Consider the following 22,229-nt stretch of genomic DNA (forward strand, 5'->3'; position numbering starts at 1 on the left):
CCCGCACATCCACTGGCAAAAGTCCACCAGGTTTTGCGTCACCCAGCGGACCTTTGCTATACTTCATCCTGTACCAGCCAGTAAAAAGGCTACTTCCGCACCACAGCTGCTCCCTAAACGGTTTCGCATCTGTTAGAATGATTTTTGGATGCAAGGAAGCATGACAGGGCACATGCACAAGTTCTGAGGATGACTATGACCTTAAGCTTTTATCATAGTCATGCATCATCTTCCTGTTTTCGCCACAAGCAAAAAAGAAAAAGTAAAAAAAATGTTTATTTTCTCAGCTCCTTCTGAAGAAAGGGAGCTGACAAGCAAGTTCTGTAAAACCTTGAGAAAACAAATGAAGGAAAAGACCGCGGGGAGGGAAGGGAGGGACAGACTTTAATAAAATGGATGACAGCAGACTGAGGTGTTTGGTGAGCGAGAAGGAGTGAAGAATTCAGATGAAAAGAATTTGCAGAAGAGTCGAACAATAATGTGAGGAAGGATGCTTCTGTGATCAAAGTAATGGTTGACATGATGTCTAAAGACCAAGAGAGAGGAATGAAGGTGGGAAAATCAAGCGGTCAAATGAGTAGCTTGAGATGACCGTTAGGAAACTGCCTAATGACCACACAGGGAGTGAGGCTGTGATTACAAAGCTTTTACGGTCCCTCTGATAACAGGTACTGACTTGTGTTTCACCTTAAACAAAACTGTTACAGTAATATTGACCTCACAGCGCTCATCAGTAACTTCCTCCTCCCTCAGGCACTTTACAACGAGTACGTCCATTTCAAAGAGACAGAGATCCCTACGAAGGAGATCGAGAAAGGTCACATAGAACACCTCTACAAACTGCTGGAGGTAAGAATGAACAGACATGAATGAGGGTGAACGACGAGCACAGAGTGTGGAGATGGAGGAGAAGGTGACCAACATTTGGCACCATGTGCAGAGCTGATTGTACATCATGGGTTTCAAGCTCAGGGGGGTTTAGGGAGTATGTCAACAACAGGATGAGGGATAGAGTTTTGTTATCAGCGGGTCTGTGCGAGATCAGTCGTACATTTGTCTCCTGAAGCAGAGTCACTTCCATCGCTGTGCTGTTATCAATGCTGCAGATTGTTTTATTAAACACATGATAGCTGATAATAGTCCCTCCTTTATTCTCACTCAGCTGATTGTACCAGAGTGTTAAACTGCGGTGGGACTTATGATCACTCCTAAATGTAACTGTGATGTAATAGAGGCTTTTAATGGAGTGTGCTAGTGCCACTGTGTGTGTGTGTGTGTGTGTGTGTGTGTGTGTGTGTGTGTGTGTGTGCTTGCACTGAAGCATGGTAGGATGTTAAAGGTAATTTGATATTGGGGTGAATTGTCCCATTAAATATGTACCAACTGTGTGTTTGAATGTGTGTGCGTCCAGGTGTGGATAGAGTTCGGTCGTATTAAGCTTCCTCAGGGCCTCCATCCCAATGACCTCGAGGAGGAGTGGGGCAAACTCATCCTGGAGATGCTGGAGAGAGAGAAGGCTCTACGGCCGGCTGTGGAGAGGTATACACTCACTAATACATACACACATGCACACACATCCATTCAGATGTCTACTTTCAGCAGGATGCATGCCATTAAATCAAAAATGCTGATGCAACTCCAACTCATTCAATTTCTTTAACCTCCATTTGTGTGTGCGTTTTCAGGCTAGAGCTGCTGCTTCAGAGGGCCAATAAGATCCAGAACATGGCTCTGGACTGTGAGGAGAAACTCACGCTCGCTAAGAACACACTCCAGGCTGTGAGTACTCAACCTCTCATATCTTACATCCTTTTAATTTCCTCATACACAAACACACACACATGCAGGGTCGTCGGGTTTATATTATGCGAATGTTGGCATGGTTATTTACAATGTGTTAATATGTACACGCTGTAAACACAAGTGCCATTCTCAGGACAATAAATATTTCCTCACCACTCTTCCTGCTTTCTGCAAACACAGTCTCTCTTTCGTCTGTCTGTCTGTCCGCCTGTTGCTGTGTGAGTGCAAACTTACTTTAAAGAACTGTAAATGGTCTAGTCCTTTCCTCTATGTCTCGATCATTTTGGTTTCTTTGGGCTGTGTTGCTAATCATCTAACCTATTGAAGAGAATCGTTTTACTTTGTCCACATAGTTGCTGTATTACGACCCTCATGTACATATATATACAGTTTTTCTGTTCCATTTACTGAATCTATGGCTGGGGAACAATAAACTGCAAGACATCATAGCTTATAAAAAGACCCTAAGCAGAGTTAGCAAATAAACAAAAACGCAAAGGCTCATCAAACCTCCTCTGGTGTCCAGGACATGTCTCGAGTGGAGAGCGGCGAGGCGGTGCAGTGTGAGCGAGAGCTGGCCTGCTACCTGCAGGACTGCGAGACTCTGATCAGACAACTCAACCAGGAACTGAAAGTCCTCCGAGATGAGAAATACTACCAGGTGGAGCAGCTGGTGTTCAGGTGAGTTGATGGGGTTGATTCTGTGGAGGTGACTGGCTCAGTTTACTCAATGAGGAGTGAGTGAAGGGTTCTACTCTAACAGAGTGGTTCTTCTGTAATTCATTAGTATAATATAGATAAGTACCTCAAATACAAACAGCTCATCATGCTTCATTATGGGTCAACAAGTGCTGTTGCATTCTGCCATTAATTCCTGTAATCATCTGCTTCAGTTAATGTGCTCCACTGTTTGCTATTTATTAAATATCTGAAGGTGCTCTGATTCAAATCAGTGGTGACTAAAGACATGATGAAAGAGAAGCTTCATATTGCAGCTCATCAGCATGCAGCTGAGTTTCAGACTGCCATTATGAAACTTAATTAAATAGCCATTTTGATAGTCTGCCAATGTGTGATTCTCTTCAATGCAACTATGAACTTATTAAAAAACTGCACTTTATTAGGAACATACCTTTTTAAGACAGTTAAAGAAAATATTTTAAACACAAGTACAAACAGAGAAAGATGACATCACAAAAAACCTATCCAAACACACCAATAGACCATAAAAAACGGGGATCAGAGGCTAAGAAGAATCATGGCAAATAATGGCACCTGGTAAAAGCAATGAAATTGCTCTTTAAAAGGTGATTTTAAATACTTTTAAACATGTCAAGAGAGGGTAAAGTTTCTAGGTTTAATTTGCCTTGCAGCTTATTCTAAGCTTTCAGGGCGTTAAAAGGAAAAAACAGATTCACACAGCTTTGTTTGGGTGGTTGGGACCATGATGAGAATTTTTTCTGATGATTTTGTGTCAAAACTACTGCAAGAATATGTCAGTAAACTGGATATGTACCGTGGTAATTCACCCAGCAAAGCTCTTGCGGTAAAAATTAATTCATTTTTGTGTCGCATCACCAGAGTGTCCTGCCTTCAGGAGGAGCTGGTCTCCCTCAGACTGCAGTGCTCCAGTGTCTACAGGAAAGGCAACTTCACCCAGGCGCTGGGCACCACGGGGGCAGAGTATCCCAGCCAGAGAGCCACAGACAGCGGCCTGACGTTGGGCCAGACACTGCTGGGAGCTGTGGGGGCTGTGGGTGCAGTCGGTGCTGCACTCCTGCGGCGACCCACAGCTCGCTCTCAGCTGGTGGCTATGTCGTCATCAGAGGACGAGGGGAGCCTGAGGTTCATCTATGAGCTGCTCGGATGGGTGGAGGAGACGCAGGTCAGTCTCTGTAACACTTCAGTTTAGTAAAGATTATTTTCATGTTGATTATTTTCTTCATAATTCTATTAATCGCTTGGTCTATGAAATGTCAAGAAAACAGAGAAAAAAATGCACATTACAATTTCTCAAATGTCAATAAAGGTTTTGATTTCTTAAACCAACTATCCAAAACCCAAAGATATCAGTTTACATGACATGAAATGGTTGTTCCTGTGTGTTTCAGGAGCTTTTGGAGCGTGCTGAATGGGGCGCAGACCTTCCCTCTGTAGAAAACAACCTCCAAGAGCACAACACCATACACACTGCAGTGGAAGAGCTAATGAGTGGCCTACAGGAGGCACGCAGCTACGAGGTGCACACATCACACATCACTTATACATGAACACAGAGATCTTTTTGCTGAGATTTGTGCTTTGTAACGAAGCTTCTCTGTCCTCTCCTTCAGGCTAAAGTTTCTCCAAACTTCAAGAGCAGTTACTCTGAAACCCTGGCCAAGCTGGAGCATCAATACTGCAAACTACTGGTTAGTCTTTCAGATAAAAAAAAAATGTTTTGTGTGTGTGTGTGTGTGTGTGTGTGTGTGTGTGTGTGTGTGTGTGTTTGTTGTAGCACACTTCTTTGTTTCCCAGTTCACCCCCTTCCTCAGCTAATCCCATTACACCATGACAGGACTCTGATGCTAAGAACACGCAATCCTGCATCTGCTGTCTTTGTCTTCAAATTCCCCCCTTTTCTCTTTAAATGTCTTTGTCTCCTCTTGTTTCGCCTCTTTTCTATTCCTATACATATAGATATTTTTTTTAATTTTTTTTTTATTAAATTTCTGATATCTATATATTAATTCCTAACACTACACATATTCACACTTTTTTGTGAATTTCACTGTCTTTGTTGGATAAAAATACTGTTTGTCCCTTTTGTTGGGTTAAATATTCATTCTTGAAGTCCTACATTCTCCTTATAGTTCACTAACAGTTTTGAGTGCATGTGCTCACTGATGAAATAAAACAAAAAGAGAATATTATCCAGAGGAACCTTAAAGGGATATTTCATCCACAAAATAACAGTTTTTGTCTCATCTGTCAGTGAACAGAGAATGTAACAAAAGCAAACATCCTCATGAATTGTAGTAAATGGGGACCGCGTTAAACAACAGCAGAACTACACCAAATGATCCGTTTATACAATGCAAGTCTGATTTATCCAGTCGTAGGCTTAGGACTTCCCAAACACGTGCATGCGAGAAAACCAAAGTTTTCTTCATGAATCCAAGGTAATATGCAGTAATTGATATACAAATGGCCATGTAGGTATACCTTTAATAATAGAGTATATACTCTGTACTGTGAGTTAATACATCCAGTTATAAAAAAGTAAACCACAAATTAAGGTAGAGGAGTAGACTCATTAGTGATTTCCATAACCACAAACAATATCACAAAATGGTCTATATGTTAGGGCTGGGTATCGGTACTTGATACCTTTAAAGTGTCGACCAAAGTAACCCAGTACCAAGAAGTATTGAAACACCCTCAGTCAAACGATACCTGCATGCAATCCTTTTTGCACCGGGGTGTGATCCTGGACTGTCCCAACTCCCTGCTGGATCAGCAAACTTATTGTTGCAGCCATCTCCGGGGCCACTCCCCTTTTCATGAATGGTCAGTTCACCGTCTGCACGAGCTAACACAGCAGCGGCCAACATCCAACACCGAGCCTTTTAATGGTCCCAACAAACTTGCACAAACACCGAAACGGCTCGACTCTGTCGTCAAACCCGTTATTAACTGTTACATTAGCTATGCGATGCTAATAGTTAGCCCTGTCACTTTGAGCTCACACTCCCGCAGCTACAACCCTTTAGTCTATGCTGTGGTGAAGTGAAGTGAAGAGAGCAGAGCTGCCATCAAATCGTTAAAAAGTATGAATATATGACATGTATTTCATTCACATTATGAGCATCAAATGAAGGACTCTATTGGTATCGGTATCTCTTTAAGGGTACTGGTGTGGGTACTGGTATCATATCTTTTTAAATGATACCAAGCCCAACTATATGTGCTGCAGCAATTCTGAAAAATGGAAGTTACTAAAAAATGAAAAAGAAATCACAGTGCACTTCTTCTTTGATTGTGAAGACATTACATGTAAGAAAACAATGCCTCTTAAAAGATGAATCTGATTCTTGTCATAAAATCTCATCTAAACCTGGGTCAATAAATGCCTCTAATTCACATTCAGGTGACTTGTTTGGTCTCTTTGCAATTTGTTTCTTCCTCTGATAGACTTCTAGGAAAGTCCTCACAGTGCTTTATTCCAAACTCCCTGTAAATGTACCAAAACCAACAGTATAATCCAAACATCCAGAGAATAAAGGATGTTGTTTTTTTTTCCTCTCTGCACTGCTGATCAGCACGATGATGATGTTTGTTTGTGTGGTCGCCATAGGAACATTCGTCATGGCGCCTGCGGAGCTTGGAGAGCCTGCATGCATTTGTGTCGCACTGCACTGAGGAGCTGATCTGGCTCAACGAGAGGGAAGAGGAGGAGATTGCCTTCGACTGGAGCGACAACAACACCAACATGAACGCCAAGAGAGACTTATACAGCGTGAGTGGAAGGAGGAGGGCGACACCTTTCTGTCGAGTCAGAAAACACAGGCTGCAGACCACAAAACTCCAGATGATGTTGATTCACTCTTATTGAAAGAAAAACATGCATAAAACAAGCCACCTTACAATTTCTACACAGCACAATTATGTCCAAACATGTCTCTACATATGTCACTAGTGTTTACATGCACTGAAACACTATGTTTACATCACGCCAGTACCATTAAAATCCTGTAATCTGCTTTACCATCCATGTTTTCCTGCTCTGTTTACAGGAAATGAGGTTAGAGCTGGATGAAAAACAAGACGTGATGCGGTCGCTCCAGGAAACAGCCAACCGTCTGTGTCTCGAGAACCATCCAGCCAAACAGACTGTGGAGGCGAGTCTGACTTTATTCAGTTAGACTGAGTGACCTTTAAAGATGTCGGGGTTTTGCCACTGTGACTCACTGGGAGGAAAAATTCAAACACAAATGCTTTTGTTAAAATGCTGGCTTTTTTCACTGAACTGTGCACTTGATGATATTTTGTTTTATTTTAATAAATGTAGATTGGATTTAAAAGGGCAGAAGGCAAACTGTGACCTTTTGTAAACCAAACATTAAATTAAAACTACAGTTTGAAGGTGCAAAATCCTTTTTGCACCATTCAGATGATTTGTTTTTCATGCTTTACATGTTCAGTCTGCATATTCTCTGCCACTGTGTGTGTATTACTGCACAGCCAAAAAGAATATAGGACAGAAAAATAGTGTTAAAAGTCAGAAGTTATAAAATATGCCTGGGAAAACTGACTCTGTGCCGCTCAACATCCCCGTTGGAAGCTTGTACTGCAGTGTGATAAAAAGATATTTGCTCTCTCTCTTCCCTCTGTCTCCATCTCTCTGCATGTTCTCAGGCATACAGTGCAGCCCTGCAGACTCAGTGGCAGTGGGTGAACCAGCTCTGTGTGTGCGTGGAGCAGCATCTCAAAGATAACACGGCATACTTCCAGGTGAGGCAACTACCAGGCACACATGTCAGTGTAGTTTTGCTCATGAACAGAAACTGAGCTTTGAGCACAAACACAAATGAAACATGCAGAATCTCCAGGATATATAGTCAACTTGTTTTTGCAATTTCACTGTATTTTTTTTTACCAAATCCACGACAACCTCTGCTTGTTACCACTTATATATACACAATTACAAATTAAGAGGACTGTAACAGTGTGTCTTCACGTTACATACGTATTCTACAAGAAAATCATTGTTTGAATATCCTCCAGGCTCCTGTAAAAACCATGCTCATGTTTTTATTTCTGTCTCTTGTGTCAGTTTATGAGCGATGCTCGGGACTGTGAGTCGTATCTACGCCAGCTTCAGGAAACCATCAAGAGACAGTACACCTGTGACAAGAACAGCAGACTGAGCAAACTGGAAGACCTGCTGCAGGACTCAATGGTATCTATCCCCATTCAGTGTTCAGTTCTCAGTGGTACATTTGTCAGCTTTACTGGCAACTCTGACAATTCCCTCCAGGAGAGAAACGCCCATTTTTGTATAGTTAATTTTTTAGTATACAGCATTTTAAATAACCGTTATCCCTCAGATGTTTGATCTGTGCTTTGCCTACAGTAAATGAAGGTACTGAATTCCTGGACAGGCTAGATAGATAAAACAAACTGAAGGCACTCATTTTTTCTTGGATAGTTTCAGTGCCCTTAAGCAAGGCATTTTACCTCTGCTCTTTATAGATGCTGGAAACAAAGCAGCAAAGATTTTATATAGACATAGACAGACATACAGACACCTGAACAGCAGTATTTGACATTTCCACGTTGGCTTTATTTTTCAGCCCTGGAAGTTGCTGCTTGGTGCACTGAGCAAACCTACACATGATTTACATGACAAATGCAAAATAATCCTGGACAGAGGAATGATACGGCTGTAAGAAACTAAAGACACCTATAGTAGCTGAAGTGCTAGCATACCACTGCCCTCCTTATTGTTGTGCTGTGCTCCAGGCAGCTGCAGCACGCAACATGACAGGGTGAAGTAATCTGTTAGGGAGTGCCTTCGCTGAATCATCCCCCTTGTGGCACATTTGCGAGACTGCCATCTTCACACCTATCTCTCTCTCTCACACACACACACACACACACACACCACTGACTTCAAGCAGATGGCAGAGTTAGTGTGGGCAAAGCTCCACAGGCTAGAGCAGTGAGAGGATCTTCTCAATAAAGAGGTGTGTGCCTGTGTCATAAACAGCTGTTCTTTGCACAGATCTGCGTGTTCGGTCCGCTGTGTGTCTATATTCACATGCTATCTCTCAGTGTTTACATGTATTTGTGTTTGCGTCTGTACGCCTGCTTCTGTTTGTGCGTGTGTGTTTCCAGTTTGCTGTGCTCCATCTCTCACTGGGAGGGCGAAGCTTCCACCGTAGACTGTTTCTGAATCACACAACTGAGAAAGAACAGCTGGTCCTTTTGTTTGACTCTCATAATAACTGAGGAGAGGATATTAAATCAGGCTTTTCACCCTCTTTCAGGCAGAGATTAGAGCGTAGGAAAGGTGTTTGCTCACTCTTGCAGTAGTCCATTTTGTTTGCACTCTGTTACATTTATTTTGTTTGCTGATATTAAACTCCTTCATCATATAGGGCAAAAGAAGAAGCATTTGTGTCACTGAAGATAGATAAATGCATTTTTGTGATTTGGTGCACGTACAGACAAGCTTCCCTTTAAATGCAATAACAGGGTCATCACTCCTAAAGTGACTCAGCATTTCATCGGCTGGGGAACATTTTAAAGCTTCTCCGATAATTGAATTGTTCTCATATTGATGATTGTTGATCCTATGGTAATAATGAATTTGTAATTCCTCATGCCTTCATATGTTCATTTATCTCTGTATTACTTATTTCTTCCCAGCTTGCCATAAACTTGTCATAGTAGCCGTCCCAGTGTGAAATTCATTTTGGAAGTGTCATGTATGAAGTTATTTATAGGCCGAGGCTCTTAGCTTCCCTCTCTCTCACTCACTCTGTCTCATACTCTCACTCGATTCATCTCCTTCTGTCTGTACCTGTCTCTGTGTTTTTGTCTCTCCATAATGAATCCTTAATGACTCTCTGCTGGGGGCGAGACAGAAATTAAATCTAATTCTACCTGTTAGGGTCAAGAGCACACCTTTTAAATGTTTAATGGTTAGCGCCCGAGCTAACACAGGCAGCAGAGTCATGAAGTCCACTCATGTCAGAGGCTACAGGCTAATAGGCTAATCATACTTTGAAGGACCTGCACCGTATTCTAACAGGAAGTGTTGGCTTAATGTGTTTAATATGACTTGGCAGATTCTTGTGGTATAAAATCAATGACTTAAAGAATGATACAAAGTGAATATCTTTAGTTGGGGATGGCAATGTCAGTCAGTCAACCACTGTGGTCCAGACTTAAATGTCTCAACAATTGCTGGATGGATTTTCATAAAAAAAAAAATTTTTTTCATACATTCACGATCCCCAGAGAGGAAGGCCTAAAGACTGATGATTGACAGTTTGAATGATTTTCTCTGCCCTGTAGGAGGAGAAGGAGCAGCTGATTGAGTACCGCAGCACGGTGGCAAGCCTGGTCGGCCGAGCGAAGACGGTGGTGCAGCTCCGCCCCCGCAACGCAGAGAGCACCCTGGGAGCCACAACACCCATTAAGGCCATCTGTGACTACAGACAGATAGAGGTATGCGACCCACCATATGTTCCACTTCATGAACATGTGGGTGTGCAAAGGCAAACATCCTCATGAATTGTAGTAAATGGGGACCGCGTTAAACAACAGCAGAACTACACCAAATGATCCGTTTATACAATGCAAGTCTGATTTATCCAGTCGTAGGCTTAGGACTTCCCAAACACGTGCATGCGAGAAAACCAAAGTTTTCTTCATGAATCCAAGGTAATATGCAGTAATTGATATACAAATGGCCATGTAGGTATACCTTTAATAATAGAGTATATACTCTGTACTGTGAGTTAATACATCCAGTTATAAAAAAGTAAACCACAAATTTAAGTAGAGGAGTAGACTCATTAGTGATTTCCATAACCACAAACAATATCACAAAATGGTCTATATGTTAGGGCTGGGTATCGGTACTTGATACCTTTAAAGTGTCGACCAAAGTAACCCAGTACCAAGAAGTTTTCTTTCGCTCAGGAAATAGTTACTGTACGTTTCTTATGCTGGGAATCTGTTAACCTAGTTGATCTGAAATAAAACAGCCGTGCTTTCCCCCATCTTAGCTCTAAGACACCCTGCAAGAACGCCTCTGACTACCCGGACAAGGTTTTGACAGTGTGCAGAACCAGCTCACCACTGACCTCACCACTCTATTGTTTTAACCTTCACCACCAACTGCCTCCTCTCTGCCCTGCACTTCCGCTCCAAGCCCCCTCCACACATCCACTTTGTGGCTGTTCTATTTTAGCTCCTTCCCCCATGCTGTTAAATTAACTTTTTTTTTTATATCTTTAGATTGATGAGTACGTCTACACAAACTCTTTTCTCAGCCTAGGTGGTCCATATTGATGAATAGACTACAGCAGTGGAATTTTTTTTTGTAACTTTCTCCAACTGTTCTCACTTCATTTTAATTGGCAAGTACAAATAGCAGCGTTCAGTTCAGAAGCCGAATAAGCATAATGATTATAATCCAGAATTTATCACTGACATTTTCCTTTGTTCTCTTCAGAAATCTTTGTAAAAGCCCAAAATAGCCACTTTGAAGTAAAGAAATGATTAATGAGAAGAGAACAGTTGTGCATTGATTCCCCTCAGTGCCACTTTTATATAACGGGCATAGAAACAAGTGAAGTTTTTCTCTCACCCTCTCACTCTCAGCTGTGATGTCCTCAGGGAATCTAAAAGCCAATAAATTATACATCTGTCTCATCCCCGTTGCAGGCTCAGATGAAGACCAGTACCTAGCACTCCAGCAGTGTGGACACGCCGCAATCCCTTTGCTGCTATTTTTAGCTTGCTGTGTTAGATTCCTCAGGGTCAATTAGTTCATCGAAGCATACTGTATGTGAGGTGTTGTATCCAGGTGAAGATGAAGGTGGTCTGGTCTTCTACTGCATCACAAGTCTAAAAGGAAGATGGAAGTTGCCACAGAGCTAAAAGTTATAGTAATAAAAAAAAAAAAAAAAGCTATGTGTGCTGATATTCACCAAACCTCTGGACGAACGTGCACATGACCAATAGTAATCTTTCTCTCCTCACTCTCCTGTGTCTCCTCCTTTCTCTCCATACCCTCATGTACCTTTTTTTGCCTTTCCCTTCTCACTCCCTCCTCCTCCTCTTCTTCCTCCTCCTCATCCTCTTCCCTTCCTCTCGTCTGTCGGCTGGGCTGGCAAGACAAACGTTCAGGTATAGCTGCCTATATTCTCCCTCTCTCACCTCAGATTCTTACACTGCACACACACTGCACTGCCCTGGTTGCTCCTCTCTTTTCAGCTGATGTCAGGTGTCAGTCATGTAAAGTGAGGCCACTTTGACTGAGATACCTGCCCTAGTACAGTGGGTATTTTGAAATAAAATTAGTAAAGCTGTAGGTGTGTATGAATTTGATCTGAATACCTTCCATTCATTGGATTTTCCACGCTTAAACTTAAATTGGAAATGCAAAATTGAGCCTAACACCAATCTCCATCAGAACAAAATGCTAAAGTGTGGTCATTTTCTATATCGTATCAAAGAGTGATCCGTATGGATTAACCTTTGTTTGTGCACAGGGCAACCTGTTGTGTTTTATTGTAGGGCTGGGCAATATATAGATGTTTTATTGATATCATGATAGGACAGATTTTGGATATCATCACATTAAGTGATGTAGTTTCCTGAACTTACCAGACTGTTCTATGATCTGCCTTTGCTCACTTCAAGCTCTTTTTTTTTCCCAGTGCAATGCGAAAATGTGGTGTAGAGACACATAGAATTCCTATGCAAATTTCCTTGTGACACCAAGGGTCCATTGCAAATTATCCACGTTGCTGTGTTTCATTTCATCTAGAAAAAGAGGAGAGCTTCCTCTTACTGTGGCTGTGTCCACTCCTCACACCAAAATGTTAATTCCTGATAATGGACACCTCATCTGGCATTATCCCTTCCATAATGCCGACCATTATTCTGTATAGTAATTAGCCGTGTGCATCTATATGTTTGAGAATGATGCGATAAATAGATGAAGAAATATACATTGCCACAGAACAGATCGATTTCATTATAATCATTATTTGGAATGATTACTTCACTCTCCCTACAGTTAAAAAAAAATGTTAACAAATGCATATGTTAACAAAAGATGTCCCTGTTTTAGCAGCTATCAGCCATGACCTGGAGGTATAACATCAGTTAGAACAAAGCATTTCATTGATTAAACATATATTTTTGCAGGGGTAAATCTACTGGTCTGTCTGAATTTATTTTTTCCTTACATGGATGTTCTGCAGCAATGTGCAAGCATTTATAAGGACCCATAAAATCTGTTTTTATGACTTGCCTTGTGAATTTTTCTGACAAAAAAAAATCATGCTTGGTGTGACAAGGCTTTAAGTCATTATATCCACATTACTGATAATTATTTATCAAAAATCTCTGTGGGATATTTTGTGAAAGCACCAGTAGTCAACCCTACAATATAATCGCAATATTGGGTCAAAAATATTGTGATATTTGATTTTTTTTTTCCATATTACCCAGCTCTATCTTAATGCCACCAGATTTCTGCTATCTCTCAAAATTTGAGAGTAGGAATTTTTGTAATTGAAAATGTGGACAAACCAAAGACAATGGAACTGCCTTAAGAGGTTGGAATTGTGACAGTAAAGGCAGACACAAACACTGTTTCATCTCCTTGTGTCCACCATTTATTTTGTCTACTGTTTTACGTACTAATACTCTCATACTGACTGCACAAGAGGTGAAAAGTGAAGAAGTAGTTTAGTGTCGGCATCAGCGTTGATAAGGGCAGGTGGCAATCTGCCTGAACTGAACTGAATCTAACACATGCCTCTGAGGCTCATTCAGTCAGTCAGACAATAACAAGCCACAGCTTTAAGCTTGAATTTACATTTCATTTATTTACCGTATGTGCATAGCTTTGCATTATTGATGTATTGATGGTGTGTGTGTGCAGGGAAGGGGTGAGAGAGGGTGGTGGGTGAGGGAGGCAGTACAGCAGCAGCCCTTTTTATATGCAGCCCTAAAACTCTTCCCCACAGCCATGGCTTTGCTTTTTGTTTATTTTAGACGTGAATTTTCTTTGTTGTTATCCTGTGCTGGGTTTCTTTAAATCACCATGTCAGTATTTTTTTTTTTTCTTGTTGCTAAATTTGTGAAACCCAACCCAGGTTTCAATTAACCCAGTAAACTACCAATAAACTCACTCAGAGTTTGGAAAATATTTGCTGCTTTCACTATAAAAGCTTTCAGTTTAGAGGTGCAAAGCAGCTTTCAGTCCACGTGACATCATTCATGTGTCAAGGTCTCTAATGTCGCATAATTTTAGGGCTTCTGCTAACTTCATGAAATTCACGAGTGTTTGCATTTTGTGTTGCATTATGAGTTTGTTGTGATCAGCCCTTTGTTTATATGTTTTCACTTCTCTTCTCGATTCCTTCTCTTTTTCATCTCACCTGTCCTCCATCCACCTCCATCATCTTTCATTTAAACCACCATAATCCGTCCTTTGTACTCATTTTCTCTCTTACTTTGTCTTGTTCTTCATATTCTATTCATCTGTTCCTCCTTTCTCCCTTTGTCGCTCCCAACATCTGTCTCTCCATAACCTACATTCCTTCTTTTTTTCTTTCCTCCTCCATCCATCCCTCTCTCCTATTCTGTTTTGGCATCTATCCTGCTCCCCCGCCTCCTCTCAGATCACAATAAACCGAGGCGAGGAGTGTGTGCTTGAGGACAACTCCCAGAGGACCAAGTGGAAGGTTATCAGTACGACAGGGAATGAGGCCATGGTCCCCTCGGTGTGTTTCACCGTCCCACCTCCAAACCAGGAGGCCATGGACACAGCCAGCAGGTGAGACACAAATGTGAAACATAACATCAGTGTTATTTTGACACTCAATGACAGGACAATTGATGGTTGTAAAGTCAATGATGAGGTGTGGATTTTTTTGGTTTCCAAATTGTTACATGTACATGTCAAGAAATGGTAAGTTAAAGGGACAATAGAGTGTGAATTTTCATTCTTGCCACAGACAGTTTTTTCTAAAAATATAAACAAAACCAAAAATTAACTGAGGTTAATTTACAATTTTAGAAATCTAGCAATTATATTCAGTCAAAGTGGAGTACTATCTAGTTCCATTATATTGGAGGGAAGGCAGACATCTCTATGGCCGATATCTCCAACACTCTGCAACTAACAGCAAAACAATCTAGATTCATACATAACACTAGAAGTAAGAGGAAAAATATGTATTTTGGATTTGGGGGTGAACTGTCCCTTTAATATAGGTAGCTCAGTAATAGTTTTTATAATAATGATAATAATTTGTAACAGTGACATCATTTTTTTTTTAAACAGATGACACATCATTTCAGAATCAAAATCTTTGACTCAACACTGTTGTGTGTGTGTGTGTTTGTACAGGACGGAGCAGCTTTATCAGAAGGTCATGTCTCTCTGGCATCAGCTACATGTGAACATGAAGAGTGTAGTGTCCTGGCACTACCTGCAAAAAGACATCAGGACTGTCTCCGGATGGAACCTGGACACGGTGAGACTCAGGGTCTTTAATTTTGTATTCAACTCTTCTCTTTTCTCCTCCTCTGCTCTGTCCCTGTCCTCTTCTACTCTGTCATACTTACCTTTCCCCCTCTTTGTCTCACCTGTCAGGTTCGTTGTCAGTCCCCATCAGAGCGGCAGCAGGTCCTGGATCACTTGGAGTCTCAGTTGGCTGACTTCCTGTCTGACAGCAAAGAGAGTTCCATGTTCACACCAGGTGAAAGACGAGAGCTTGAGAGGGATGTTCAGCAGGCCCAACAGCACTGCAAAGACTTGCTGCACAACATGGAGACCGGTGAGACAAATATACCTTCATGGATCCATATACGTCTCCTAAAGTGACGTGGTTTAGATTTACCACCAAATGCTGTGATGTTTTTTTTTGTCTAAGGTAGATTAATCTTAAAGGTTCACCACCAACTTTTTGAGATGGTGTTGAATGTGTTGCATATAATTCAGTGTTTTCAAACAGTATCCCTGCTGAACACTGAACCCCAGTCTGACCTACAGCCAATAAAACTAAAACAAATAACAGCTCTGTATCAAACAGGGGAGCATCCAGAGCTATGCACACTTTATCAGTGAAAAATGCATGTTCACAAGAAAATCAGTTTTGTAATCACTGAATAATGAACACTGGTACTTTTTAAAAGAAACAGGCGTACTGTTCATGCCCAAAATAACTCTTTTCTCTCCTTGTCTTTCTCTCTTGTCTCCCTACAGTGGAGAAAGATGAGTCAGTCTCTCGGTCATACCTGTCGGAGCTGCAGAACATAACCCTTCAGCTAAAGGAGGCTGAGCAGAGACTGATGAGGGCAATTGAAACTCCGCCCCCCAGCCGGCTGTCAGGTGACAGTGCTGACTACACTGTCCAGATAGCAGAGCAAGAGGTCAGTTTGAGCCCCATCTGCTGGTTGCAACAGGCAATAACACCTCATAATAAAATTAATATTGCTTTTTATCAGTTAATATCTCTTGAAAACTGTTCTTTAAATATTGACTTCAGAATTTAAACTCTTCTACAGGAAAGTGCTGACTTTCTTCTTCTTTTTTTTTAAGATATTTTTTGGGGCATTTTTGCCTTTAATCGATAGGACAGACAAGTGTGAAAGGGGGAGAGAGAGAGGGAGTGACATGCAGCAAAGGGCCACAGGCTGGAGTCGAACCCAGGCCACCTGGGCGCCTGCTCTACCACTAAGCCACCAATTCCCCGACTTTATTCTTCTTTCTGGGCCTTTTTGCAATCATGCTTCTGTTTTAGAGCAGAGGTGTAATTACTTTGCTCAGCGTTGCCAGATTTATCGTCCTTTACCTGCCAAAAAGTTGTTTTTAAACTTGAAAAGAGAGCTGTAATTAGGTTTTAATATTTTTCCAAGCCTTAAAGTATCAATTTATGTGGTCAGTGTATCTAGATAAAAAGAATACAATTGCGTTAGAACTGGAAGAGGGAGATGGGCATGGTAGCATGAGGTGAATAAAGATCTAATGAAAGGAGGTGCACCACAAGTAGAGCTTTGTATTAGCTTGTCAGTCATTGTGAATAAATCAACCTGATTTTATAAAAGTGAGCCACATTTTTATTTACTTCACATCACATTTCTTGTCCAGAAGCTGCAGTCAGAGCTTGATGTCCTGCGCTCCAGTTTGGGTGATGTGTCTCGGCGCTGCGTCAGTTTCTTTGAGGAGAAGTCAACATCATCCAGCGTTCCCATCCTCCGATCTGAGCTCAATCATGCCGTGGAGAAGACTGACAAACTGCACAACCTCTCGTCTGTCTACCTAGAAAAGTTAGTGAGCTTTTTCTCCTTCTGTTTATTGGTTAACTATGAGATATAAAAGAATGTTTTATTTACAAAATGCCTCTATGTTTTACCTCCCCAGGTTAAAAACAGTAGACATCCTGATGCACAGCCTAGATGAAGCAGAGAGCGTGGTCAGGAAGAACGAGAGCAGACTAAGTGAAGAGGACATTGTTCCTGCTGACACAACGGCCATTCAAAATCTCAGAGATCAACTAGGGGTAAGAGAAACACTGTTGTATAAACTCATGCTTCATGTCGTGAAACTATCAGTCTAACTTTTTCCCTGCATCCTTTCCATTTTACCTCTCTGCAGAAGTGGCAGGCTGAGCTTGTCGAGCACGAAGGTATCTTCCAGTCTCTGCAGTCGGAGGTAGGTCGGGCCAAAGAGGCGGGGTCTCAGCTCAGCAGGCTCCACCCAGACCGCAGCCCAGAGCTGGAGCGCTACCAGGAGAGAGCCAATCAGATGACAGAGAGGTGGAGCGGAATCAAGAGACAAATGGAGACACGGTGAGCAAGATGGGATGAAGATAACAAAAAGAGAAAAGAATTGGGGAAGAGAGAAGGATTTTTAAGTTTAAATAGCAGAGTGATCTATTGTCTTGCTTGAAAACACTCATGCACATACTGGATACTTAACGTTCCTGTTTAATTGCAGACGAACCGATCTAGATGCCCTGGGCTCGGCCCTGCAGCAGTACAGAGATGGTCATTCTGCTCTGATCAAATGGATCGAAGAAACGACAGAAAGACAAGAAAACACACAACCTGGACAGACAGACAGCAAAGCACTGTCTGAACAGTTGGCCCAGCAGACGGTTAGTAAGACTGGTGCCATAGACTGTAGGTTGATTACATTGAACAGATGGTTTCCTGGAAGGACAACGATAAAATGGCATCTACACATTTTACCTGACAAACTTGAATAAATGATTTGTATTGTTTTTTTGTTTGTTTTTTTCAGGCATTAGTAGCTGAGATTGAACAGAACCAGACCAAACTGGACGAGTGCCAGACTCACTCCAAACAGTACTGCACCTCAGTGAAGGTAGAAGGCTGTTTCTCTTTTCACATACAATATGTCAAAAATGTGAAATTGTTTTTGAATATTTTTACAGTTCAGTTTGGGTGGAGCTGTTTCACTGTAATGGTTCACATTATCTGGTAGTCACTGTTTTGTTCTGTGTTGTGTCAAGACTACATGTAAATGCATTTGATGTGTCAGTTTACAAACTAGTATGACATTTTCCAGAATACTTGTATCTTGTCTTGGTTGATAGCACAGCTGTGGCATTTTACTGACCTGTGTCCCACCATGACTGTATTATGCAGGATTATGAACTTCAGCTGATGACCTACAGAGCCTTTGTAGAATCTACACACAAGTCACCTGTCAAGAGGAGGAGGATGCACTCTTCCTCTGACGCCATCACTCAGGAGGTGAGGATAAAGAGAGTCTGGTTTGCTCTTGTGATTAATATTACTAAGTCTTTAAAAATTAAGATAATTAATCTATATGCAGTCTATTGCTGATATCCTGTAATTGTTTCTGGGTGTATCTCTACAGTTTATGGACTTGCGCACACGATACACAGCCTTGGTCACCTTGACGACCCAACATGTAAAGTACATCAGTGATGCATTGAGAAGACTAGAAGAAGAAGAGGTAGGACTTTGTTTCACTATATATCACTTTTAATTTGTGGTTGGTTTACATCACTGTTGCTTCACAGTGAGAAGAACTTGTGTATATTTGTCCTGTAGTGAAAAGTATCAATTTAAAAAATATTGTCATCACATCATCATCAAGGATTGCCTGAACAAGAGAGAAAGTTTCACATTTATCTTGTATATATTCACAGAAAGAGGTGGAGGAGGAGAAGCAGGCCAGGGTGGGGCAGGTTTCAGACCTGCTTGGCTGGGTCAAAGGCCTCCAGGGGCGGACTGGGGGCCCCAACGCTGAGTCTTCACTTGCTGCTCAACAGGTACAGCAAAAAATCTAATAAATGTTGGTTCTAAACATTATTTGACAAACAAGTTGTCTGTGAGTATTTTATATCACAGTAGCTCAGCGGGCTGTTTGTTCTGTGCAGCTCACAACTGTATGTAAATATGTGTGAAAAACAATGATTCCTCATAAATTCAATGTCAGTTCCTGTTTAATTGGAACATCAAAATGGTAGGTTATGGTGGTTTTACTGTACTCGGCATATAATGCATGTGTGTTCTTCTAAAGGCCATCAGTGAACAGCTGGCAGCCAAGAAAGATGAAGTGGCTGAAGCCATAAGGAGCACTCAGGTCTTCCTGCTATCAAAACAGGCCAGCAAGTAAGCTTAGATCACATGCATGGACACACACATTGCACATGATCCCAAACACAGTCACTACATGTACTTGCAGATGTATTGTACCAGATTGTTTTTTTTATTTGCATGGGAAAAAATAACAAACAATTTTTGGGTCTGGAAAGATGAAAACCTTTTAAATATATATCTAAGCCACTGTGGGAAAACTGCATATTATTATGACTCAGCCACACATTTAACACATAAACCCCACCTGCTCTAACCCTCTCCCCTGTGTCCTCTCCAGGTTGTCCCCAGAGGAGCGAGCTCAAGTTGAGGCCCAGCTGGACGAGCTGACGGCCACGTACAACCAGCTGTGTGACAGTTCCACCCAGCAGCTGCAGCAGCTGGAGCAGCAACTGGCCAAAGAGGAGGAAAGAAAGGTAAAACGGTTGGAGGGACAGCGTGAGATGGAGAGAGGCTACTGCAGATTTGTGCCACAACTGTATTTTGCAAGCTTGTCAAAATGTCATCTTGAAAAATGTTGCTTTGAATATGCTTGCGAGCTAAGCGTGAGTTCATATGTGGGCCAGCAAGAGTGTGTGTGTTGTACAGCATGTTGTGTGTTCACAGAGTGTGCATTTTTGACAAACATCACCACTGTTGACGATGAGTCTCACGCACTGATTGGTTTGGTTTAACAAACATCACAGATCCTTCTTCAGACGTGTATTCAGATGATCTTAAAATAACATACTTTATTTTGGGAACTTTTGTTTGACCTTCTTTGTTAGGCAAGGAGAAGTTACATACAAAAGAATAATTTAAGAGTCTAAAAGATGCTGCAGTCTTTGTTATAAAACATATGTGCAGCCCAATTTTTATAAATGTGGGCACAGAAGAATCTGGGTGACACTGTCTGAATTGGGCTTCAGCATGAAGTGTTCAACTTTCACATTATTCTCATAAAAGCCTGCAGTCATTTCATTAACTACTCCCACCCTAGTTTTTGTCATCTTCATCATCATTGTCATCAGAAAACACATCTGCTGAACTGCTAACATGGTTAATACATGGCCTTAGAGGTGCCGCACTAGAGCAGCGCTGCCCAAGTCATGCTAGCAGTTAGCTAGACGCAGTAGAGCGCCTTTTTTTGTAGATCCATCTTGAGAAACAATCATTTATGAAAGAGATGCACCATCATCTCTGTAGCTGTAAAATATTATCATGTTCCTTTTTTTATGTAGTGGTAAAAAAAAAATGCCACTGCATAAAGTCAACATTACATTTCAGTATTTATTTTTACTCTGCATTATGTTTACCCCATGCATACATGTCCAGTCGACCAATTACACATTCACAGTCAGCTCTCACTTGGTGTTAAAATTGTTCCTCTCCTGGTATATGCAACATGGTACATGCAACATGGTACATAGTAGGCTTGGGCGGTATCTATTTTCATACCCTTTGAACCCTCCTGACATTTCACTGGGGTATACAGTATATAATTGTATTTGTGTAAAAAACAAGATAAAACAATGACGTTCACTCTCTCTGCCGTCGTTTACTAGTCCTGTAACGTTATCCCCACCACTCGCATCTTTCTCAGCTCAGCTGCCTGTTCCACCAGTAGAGACTGACCTCTGGTGGCATATGTTGTGCGCTACATCACCTTAATACAACATCTCCACACCAATTTAATAGAAATAGGAGCATCTGTATTTTTGATGGTATTGAAATCGTACCATTTGGATTTCTTAATACCCTGGTATTCCGTAATACCTTGATACCGCCCAAGCCTAGTACATCGACCGCAAAAGGATTGAATGTGTGTGGGAATTTTAGCTTTGAAACAATCCCTGGTGATAATTCTTATTTCTTGACGGCTGCACCATAACTGATTCCTATGTGAATGTTGTATGTTTTTACAGGGGACTTTTATGTGACAAGAAAAGTACTTACTAAAGCATAGATATTTATAAGAAGTCACTTGTAGAGCTTTAGAATGTAAGCGCACCAGAGGCCAGCTATGCAAAAACCCCACACTTCACCATTTGAGCATGTTGTGTCCAGATCACAAGAGTGTGTGTGTGAATGAGAATTTTGTCTTTGTTCTAATGCATACTATTAATGTGTGAAACTTTAAACCAGCATTTTGCTTGAAAACCACTAACAGCAGCCAAAGGAGAATTGTGGACATCTGAGCTCTGAGTCAAGGATCAGAATCAGAGATGGAAAACAAAGCAGGGCATTTGTAAATACACTAAATATGCAGATCAGTTTACTGCTAGTTAGATACCATAAGGTGTCTCTTAAGACAACGCAGTCACAATGCTTTGCAAATAATAAAGAGCCATTACCATCTTGTGATTCGTGGTATATTTGCAAGACAATAATCTGCAATTCATTGTGACATATGGTCATATAAATAAGTCGACCCACCTCTTGTCAGTTTCTTTTTAAATGTGTCATAGTATAGTTTTCTGTGTGTAAAGCTCAGCGGGAGGATTTAGTGTCAGTGCAGTGTTAGGAGTCAGAATGAAGAGTGGCATGCAGAATGCTAACAACCAGCTTCTCACCTGTCGCGCCTCGCTCTGCCGAGCCATAAGCTGGCCCATTAGTGTGTGTGCCAATGGGACGAGCCCGTACGGTAAGTAGCGCTCGCTTTCTCTCTTACCGTTGCCTGTAAGTTTTTTCTCACCTAGATATTTTCTTCTTTTCTTCTTCTGAATACTTCTGTGTTCTTTTGTGTGTCCTTGCTTACCTTTATCTAGGTCTTTTTATGCATTTTTTGTTACTAGTTGCTTTGTTGCATGCTTAGTGCTTGTTTTAGAATAACAGTGGTAAGTAGGCGCTTTGTAGACATTAAGATCTGCGGGGGGGGGGGGGGGGGGGGGGACAGTCAAATTCATAACACATACCAATAAGTAACATGCCAACAAAATACAATTATAGTTTGTTTGTTTGATAACTTATATTTGATATTATGTTTTTGTGGCAGTTGGTTGTGGGTTTCTTCTTTTTCTGATTCTACCATCTGATTCTGTACATAATATGCT

The 22,229-nt window shown here is 41.4% G+C and overlaps 1 protein-coding gene across 29 annotated transcripts in view; it reads left to right on the top strand.

Moving 5' to 3' along the window:
* Nucleotides 1-22,229, top strand: part of macf1a (microtubule actin crosslinking factor 1a) — a 274,106-nt gene that overhangs the window by 154,627 nt on the left and 97,250 nt on the right. For all 29 annotated transcript variants that reach the window (XM_078175467.1, XM_033637768.2, XM_078175469.1 and 26 more), the window contains 26 exons: nt 754-849; nt 1,412-1,539; nt 1,686-1,779; nt 2,330-2,484; nt 3,385-3,688; nt 3,915-4,043; nt 4,137-4,214; nt 6,140-6,301; nt 6,579-6,683; nt 7,201-7,296; nt 7,619-7,744; nt 9,868-10,020; nt 14,220-14,374; nt 14,951-15,077; nt 15,197-15,380; nt 15,809-15,975; nt 16,694-16,872; nt 16,967-17,105; nt 17,201-17,394; nt 17,543-17,702; nt 17,849-17,932; nt 18,217-18,324; nt 18,452-18,550; nt 18,747-18,869; nt 19,121-19,212; nt 19,478-19,613. In XM_078175467.1, the coding sequence (XP_078031593.1) occupies nt 754-849; nt 1,412-1,539; nt 1,686-1,779; nt 2,330-2,484; nt 3,385-3,688; nt 3,915-4,043; nt 4,137-4,214; nt 6,140-6,301; nt 6,579-6,683; nt 7,201-7,296; nt 7,619-7,744; nt 9,868-10,020; nt 14,220-14,374; nt 14,951-15,077; nt 15,197-15,380; nt 15,809-15,975; nt 16,694-16,872; nt 16,967-17,105; nt 17,201-17,394; nt 17,543-17,702; nt 17,849-17,932; nt 18,217-18,324; nt 18,452-18,550; nt 18,747-18,869; nt 19,121-19,212; nt 19,478-19,613 (3,573 nt within the window). The remainder of the gene's footprint in view (nt 1-753; nt 850-1,411; nt 1,540-1,685; nt 1,780-2,329; nt 2,485-3,384; nt 3,689-3,914; nt 4,044-4,136; nt 4,215-6,139; nt 6,302-6,578; nt 6,684-7,200; nt 7,297-7,618; nt 7,745-9,867; nt 10,021-14,219; nt 14,375-14,950; nt 15,078-15,196; nt 15,381-15,808; nt 15,976-16,693; nt 16,873-16,966; nt 17,106-17,200; nt 17,395-17,542; nt 17,703-17,848; nt 17,933-18,216; nt 18,325-18,451; nt 18,551-18,746; nt 18,870-19,120; nt 19,213-19,477; nt 19,614-22,229) is intronic.

The sequence above is a fragment of the Epinephelus lanceolatus genome, chromosome 16 (genome assembly GCF_041903045.1).
Source record: "Epinephelus lanceolatus isolate andai-2023 chromosome 16, ASM4190304v1, whole genome shotgun sequence".
Taxonomy (NCBI): Eukaryota; Metazoa; Chordata; class Actinopteri; order Perciformes; family Serranidae; genus Epinephelus; species Epinephelus lanceolatus.